The sequence below is a fragment of the Sinocyclocheilus anshuiensis genome, unplaced genomic scaffold (assembly GCF_001515605.1).
Source record: "Sinocyclocheilus anshuiensis isolate Anshui unplaced genomic scaffold, SAMN03320099.WGS_v1.1 scaffold1065, whole genome shotgun sequence".
Taxonomy (NCBI): domain Eukaryota; kingdom Metazoa; phylum Chordata; class Actinopteri; order Cypriniformes; family Cyprinidae; genus Sinocyclocheilus; species Sinocyclocheilus anshuiensis.
The window spans coordinates 770,300-777,799 of record NW_015555804.1 but is presented as its reverse complement, the minus strand read 5'-3'; the positions used below and the strand labels follow the sequence as shown (position 1 = coordinate 777,799).

At 37.7% G+C, this 7,500-nt stretch overlaps 1 protein-coding gene across 2 annotated transcripts in view; it reads right to left on the bottom strand.

Annotated features, from left to right (window-relative positions):
- Window positions 1–6,261, bottom strand: part of LOC107674957 (cytoskeleton-associated protein 5-like) — a 29,512-nt gene extending 23,251 nt beyond the window's left edge. For both annotated transcript variants that reach the window (XM_016469118.1, XM_016469119.1), the window contains exons 1-7: window positions 6,160–6,261; window positions 4,752–4,838; window positions 3,022–3,215; window positions 1,070–1,276; window positions 778–949; window positions 478–610; window positions 1–24 (exon numbers count right to left, since the gene is read on the bottom strand). The exon at window positions 1–24 is cut by the window's left edge and continues 80 nt beyond it. In XM_016469118.1, the coding sequence (XP_016324604.1) occupies window positions 1–24; window positions 478–610; window positions 778–949; window positions 1,070–1,276; window positions 3,022–3,215; window positions 4,752–4,808 (787 nt within the window). In that variant the 5' untranslated portion in view covers window positions 4,809–4,838; window positions 6,160–6,261. The remainder of the gene's footprint in view (window positions 25–477; window positions 611–777; window positions 950–1,069; window positions 1,277–3,021; window positions 3,216–4,751; window positions 4,839–6,159) is intronic.
- Between the last annotated feature and the right edge of the window lie 1,239 nt (window positions 6,262–7,500).

The following is a 7,500-nucleotide window of genomic DNA, read 5'->3' as shown; positions in this document are numbered from 1 at the left end:
CTTCAGCCTCATCATCATCGTCTCCTACAGTTAGAAATTAAGTTAAATTCTTAGAAAATAATTAAATTAATCCTTAAATAATAAACAAACATTCCCCCCCCCCCCCCCCAACCTGGCACAATTTATTAAATTTAAAATTACAAGCCTCATTAAGTCAGTAAAATGGCTTTTTCCTCACTGACAGCTACTCAGTTGTTAAAGAAAGTCTCCTTGCTTTGTACTGGCAACTAATTAATTACTATTGCAACCAATGTAGATATACCAGATATCACCACACAGCCTGAACAAATAGATCTGATTTCATAACATACAAAATGGTAGTAGGGACAGTCGGTTATAAAAACAGGATTTGAGAGAAAAAAAATTAATAAATCTGAAGGATTATAACTATCAATATTGTCTTCATAAGAGAGTTCAAATTTAATGCTGAATTTTCACTACAGTCTTTTTGCACTGGTGCAGAAGCTGTATTCTCACCATCAACCTCATCTCCTCCTTCAGCCTGCTGTTGCTCAAACTTGGCCTTGAGGTCCTGCTGAGAGCGCAAGAACCTGGTCTGCTTAGGAGCTGCAGTTGGCAGTTTCACCCATTCTTCCTCCAACTCTTTCAACTGAAAGAAAAGCATCAAATACGTAATATTACAAATTGTATAGACCATTAACATTGAGAGATGAATGCCACTTAACTCATAAGACCCAATCTTTATGAATCTCAATGCATATTTTTAAAATGAAAACATTATGTATTTGAAAACTTCATGGTGAGAAGCAGACTCACCTGTACAGAGTTGATATTCTGGAGGGGAGTTCGCAGAGCATCGCGGATCCATCTATAGATCTCCACCGCCAGCAGTCTGGCCTCATCTCGAACTGCCTTTTCTCGAGACTCAAACTGTTTTGGCAACACTTTCACTACAGGCTTGAGAGTAATGATCTTCGATCCAAAATCACTGAAAAAGAACAAATTTAAAAGTATTTTATGCTGAATAAGTGCCAGCAAGTAAGTGACAATTTGACCACCGCATTTTCTTCAGTCTTATGGTTACCAGGTTTAAAAATTGCCTACTCACCAAAGTGCTTTCCTTAGCGTCTCAATGCAAGCGACAACAATCTTGGGGTTCTTGTTATCCAGTCCTTTGATCAGCTCATCCTGGACCACCTCTGCCTTCTCAATCTCTATGTACATGAGGCAGATATCAGTCCCCAGCTCCTTGGCTCGTGCTTTGGGCTGGTTGAAGACTTTGCCGACCACTCCAGAAACCACTTCCCCTGTTGTCCTGCAAGACAAGACTTTCCATTAGATCCCATTAAGACATTATAGATACTAGGCCCCACAAATCGACACTATCAGTATCAAGAAAATTCTATACTGCACCAAGTACGTTCCCCGTTTCAGGGCTCTACTCTTACTTTTCTTTTTAGGAGCGCTTGTGCTTTTAGGAATTTAGGAGCACGGTCAAAAATTTAGGAGCACCTTCTAATCAGTAATCAAAAATTCTGATAAATTTACCTTCCCATTACGAGGTGATATTTGACTCCTTAAAGTGATTTACAGGGAATTTTGTTTTTACCTTAGTAATGGCATTTTTCTAACTTTATTAAAAGTGTCATCTTTTGTCAAATTCAAAAAAATATATTTATAAGCTTTTTAACATTTCTAATTAAAACAACAGAATAAAAGCCAAGTAGAATAAGAAGTATAATAAGAATAAGTTACCAATCAAATTAAATCAGTATTTAAGAAATAAATTTGCACTACAGAGTTAGCACAGAAGAACACACAAGTGGCTTGTAGGTGTATTTTCAGACGTTTAATGAGGCTCAGCGGTTGCATGAGTGCAATTAAATTCATGTTAAAAACTAAACTTGCCAGCAGGTGGCGGCAAGTCACTGATTTTATCACTGAATCATTCATTCAATTGATTCATTTGAACGTCTGATTCATTCAGGAACGAAGTACATGATTGTCTTTGGGTAGTGGGTAATTGAATCGACTCGCTAGATTAGTTTAAAAACGCAGTTCATTCGTAAACGAAATACCGCTGTGTTTGAATGGAGATGCGCAGCGGCTCAGCTGTTACTTTTTTTTTTTTTTACTATTTTCGTTGACGTAATAGAGCAAAATAAGCCAATTGTGTTGTTGTGGGACAATATAAGTCACTTAATATTCACTTGTTTAATGAACTGTTGTATTAAATCAATATCACATTTGCAAACTTCCTTAATCATTAAAAGCGGTCACTCATCTTAGTTCATCGCGATCTCACAAAACTACATTATAATCAACGAAGCTCCTTACACTGCACATTAATCTCTTATTTACACTGGGTCTACACTTTGTTTGTTATAATGTGAGGATACGTCTGTGATACATTACTCAACGCTGCAGAAACACACAAGTAGGCTACGTTAGAGCCTTTGAAGCTCCCTCAGCGCAAACACAAATATGCTGACCGGGTCAGTCGCACTGGTGCTCCTAAATATTTTTTCATAGTCGCACGCAGTAGTTTTCAGTCGCACTGTAGAGCCCTGCGTTTAAAGCACCAACTTGAAGACAATTTTGGTGTCACAGATAGCAGCAGAAATATCAGCCTTTTTCTTCAAAAAGCTTGTTTAAATTTAAGGAATCGCAGTGTTATTCATGGAAACGAGGAAATTAGGTATATTTCCATGTTTTCTGAATGGGTTAAAACTACCATGTTCCTAAACAAGACCTACTTTGCCTGATGACTCTCACTCAATCCAGAAATAGACTTTTTACCAGGTATCACGTTTCTTTGCTTTGTTCCAAAACTCAGTTGTAAACAAAAAGCTCTTGCCAAGCATTATTCCATATAAAACAGGTCACAGAAACATAAAGAGCTGCTCAGGGATTGAGGGAAAAAGCAAACACTGCTATTAATCCTCCAAGGACAAAATCAGTGGTTTGTGAAACTAATGACTAGCACTAAAGACTTCTGTTCCCACTTCTATGATGCTTTTTGACATTTAGGGAAAAAAAAAAAAAAAAAAATCTACTTACTTGCCAGCCACATGTGCATTCTCGATAAAAGCAAGTGCTGCCTCCAGCCCTTTGAGTTGAGCTACGGCATTTGAATCCGTTACAAATTTCTTGATAAGTCCAAGGTATTTGCCCCATTCTGGGCTCTTCTCGTCTTTTATCCTATGGAAGAGCTTCAACGCTTCCTCGTATCCATTTAATCTCGCTTTCCAAATCTAAGGGAAACAAGAAGATCAATCATGACAACGAACAACTGAATAAATGAGCTTGTGACTTGATGAAGTGACCCACTTTCTTCAGGAGCTGATACGTTTAACCATTATTCATAATACAGGACACATGAACTCAAGGACACTATGTATATGAAATGCTTTATTTCCTGAGTGGTAATGTGCTGTATATGCAAAACCTCAGGTTGATAAAACAAAGTACCAGATATTAAACTGAATTTATCAAGAAACTCGAGCAAAAGTTGCGTTGCTCTTAATGTGGTGTGACCAATCGATGTAGCAATTAAATAATCCACAATTTAAGAATCTGTCAGAATGAACTAAATGATTCAAACAGGAGCACTGCTCACTACCATCTCCCCGATTGTCCCGCCTCTTTACTACAAGTTCCAGCAAGAATAAAAATGAATAAACATCAGAGGGTAGGTTGAAAGAAGCAACGCAACTGCCTGAAATCCATCATGCCATCGTCCAATCAGTTTAAACTGTGGGAAGACGTCACATGTAAACAACCGGTCACCTAACATGACATTCACCTCAGTGAAGTTCTCCAGTAACTAGTTAGTTCGAAAGATTAACTCTAGAGAAAACATATCACTACATTTATATATTATATTCATGTCAAAAAGTTTGGGTTTAGTACATTAAAAAAAAAAAAAATAATAATTAACACTCGTTTATCAAGGATACATTAAATTGATGACAGTGACAGTAAAGACATTTCTAATTTTACAAAAGATTTCCATTTCAAATAAATTCTGACCTTTGAACTTTCCATTCAAAGAATCCTGATAAAATATCAAAAAAATATTAAGCATAACTTTTCAACATTGACAAGAAATGTTTCTTGAGCAGCAAATCAGCATATTAGATTGATTTCTGAAGAATCATGTGACACTGAAGACTGGAGTAATATCTCCTGAAACTTTACCATTACAGGAATAAGTAACCTTTTAAAATTTTAACATTAGAAAACAGTTACAATTTTAAATTGTAATATTTCACAATGTTACTGTTTTACGGTATTTTTGAACAAATGCAGGCTTGGTGAGTATAAGAGACTTATTTTAACAACATTACTTTTGAACAACGTGTATTATAATACATTTAAAATCAAATTCTATCAAATAAACATCTAAAAATGATTTTATAGCATCCAAGATTTGCAGTGGCTTTGAGTAAAAAAAAAAAAAAAAACATGACTGAAAACCGACACTGTTTTTTTCTTTTTAAAAACTCAAAATGCATTTTTGGGTGCAAGTGACGCAAAATGACTTAACATGACAACCATATAGCAAGGTGGTTGTTCACTTGTAAATGAGATTGCTGACAACAGGGGTGTTATTTCCATATAGACGTTGCTTGATTTTAAATCAGTGCTTTGCATGCATTCATCTCTAAAGGCAACAATTAGGGTGAGCCATCCGCTGACTGTTTAGCTCTACAACCACAAGCTGGTTGTCTTACACCATCAGGAGATTCTGGATGGGCCAAAATATAAAAGTAGCCGGGATCACTCACCTTGTGTTCACATTTCTGGTCCATGGGTAACTTCATCCATTCACTGTCGTCCCCCATGGCTATTTTCTGTCTGTCTTATCTATTCAGCTAAACAAAAGAAGGGGAAACTTTGGTTGCTCGCACAGCATACAATGCAGAACAAGCAAGTCTACCAGACCAACTTTTACACTTCATCACAGCATTCTCCACTAAATATGTAAAGGTTACAGTTTAAGACACATAACAAACAAACACGACATAACAAAATTCAGAAGTTTAAAGTTAAATGTTAATTAGACATGTTTGAGCTCATCTGATGCATGCAACAAACATCTCAACCATCTAAAGTATTAAAAACAAATGTAATTAAGATGGCAAGGGGAACCTGACCAGCTTGTCACAATAACTCTGCAAGATCATCATCCTCATGCATTTCAACAACAACAGCAACACCCTCAAGCCAGACAGAAGAAATGCCTTGATTCACTTCATAGCAAATGCACACATCATCCAGATCTGCAGCCAAAGCAGAGCAACATCCACTAATGCATCTCCCAGAAGAGGCTAGTTTCATATTACATATCGATCCGAGCCGAAAAGTAAATCCTTAAACACAAAAGTCCAGGCTTTAAGTGAGGAAAACACCATTAAAAACCATATATGCCCAAGAAACGTGTAGAAGAATGATGCGTGCAGAAACCGCCGCCAATTCAGCCCGCCCAAAACAAACAGAAAAGAGCAAATAAGGAGTGTTCTTCGCAATACCAAACGATTAAATGACTTAACAGCTGAAATATTTATAGATTAAGTAGTTTGAGGGTTTTAAAACCGTTAACGTTAGTGGTTTGTAGCGCATCACATGTGAGAACACTCTCGGGGTGCAGCAGAGCCGTTAGTGACCTGCAACTGCTGTCGCTCGGGCCATGGCTTTTTGCAGGATAAGACGTTTAAATACGTTCCTACTTCAATCAGGACACAGCAAATCTACTCCTTACAGCTTTCTAAACCCATTTCCGTGTATGGTTTGTTTAGCTTCGAAGTGTAAATATGGTTAAATTTAAATATACCGGTTAGCTGTTAGCACATACGCGGCCCTGGCTGACTGTCTGTTAGTCCTGCAACAGCTTAAACCATCACGAGATTCAAACAATATCGCCATTTTCACAGAGTTCCCCAACAAACACAACGCTGGAAATGTCAAAACTGACCCTTGCGATCTAACCTGATACGTGACGAAAAAAATGAAAAACCCGACTCGCACTATTGTTTGTCACAGATATAAAAGCGGCTTGATTCAGTCCGTCACTAAAACTGAGGCCCTCAAATAAAACGCAGCAACCCACAACGCGGCAGAAAACGCTTAAAACGGCTTTTGCCAAATAATCTCGGATCTCTCCCAATCACAAGTAAATATATCAATTTTAGTTACCTGCTTTCAGAGAGGGAAGACAGGGCGATCTTCATCAGCTGGGACCGATATTTGGTCATTACTCTCCAGGCTTTGAAACGCCTCCGAGGGCGGGGAGACAGGAGGAGGAGACGCCTAGCTTTCATTCAAACCACCACCTCGTCTGTTATAGGCTGTATAGAGACAGAGCGACACGCGTCATAATCTGAAAACCACGCCCACCTGCGGGGAAAACAATCCAACGCTCTCCATTGACTTTGTATTGCGGGAAGCTGCCTCCTTGTCATTTCTGACTTATAACAAAAAACAGAGCAATGCCTAAAAGCTGCTATGTGACAAGGTGTACAGTAAACAAGCTGAAAAACCCAGAACTACGTTTTTATTAGCTGTCGACCCAAAAAACGAGCGTTTAGGACACAAAAGTAGAGCGCCACGTGTCATATTACTCTTGAGAACTGCGCCCACTGGAGGGAAACGTAATCGGCGACAAGACCATTCATTATTTTTAACCATGTCAAAGGATTATTTAACCACCCTATGTGAATCTGAGGGGAGGAGATATATTAAGAAGCTACATTTTATTGGTCTATGTCAGTGCCCCTTTTCCTAACCTTCCTTTTGTTTGAGAAATGATCCAACTGAATATGGAGGATGAAACCTATGGAGGACGAAATCTGCAAAAACAATAAATAAATACACAAATAAATAAATAAATGTGTGCATAAATACACGTATTCTTGTTTAAATACATAAATAAATAATTATACATGTGATGAAAGTAGGCAAATAAATTAAATAAATTGGTGGGCAAATGGAAAATGTTTAAGGAAATGCTAAACTCATCCTGACTATTTTCCTTTGATCACATTTATTTTTTCCTCTGCGCAACATGCTAATGAGAGGGTGTCAATTATGCAAGAGTAGGCGGATCGTGTGTGACGCGCTTGAGCGTTTGCCTGCGCATGCGTATTAACTTCATCAGTCAAGGGGACTGATTATTATCTTACACTTTTTCATAGGGTTAGTTTTGTAGTTATAATCATGAGAGAGTTAAATCATAAAAGATTTTAAGTGGCCAATGTAAAATATTAATGCTTACATAGCTCTTAATTGCAATACTGAACCGTTATTTGCTTAATAAACATACTTTCGTTGCCTGTATTTTCTGTTCTGATAACTAATGGGAAAAAACTGTCTGTTCCTCGATTAAACCACTTCATACCAGTCATCTCACGATGACCATGGGATACTGATATTACAGTTGTCTCTAGCTGGAGACTCAATCAGGTTACAAAAAATGACGTCAGGAAACGACACTGGCCATTTCTTTTGTGTCGTTTGTAAAGTCACAGATACTGTACG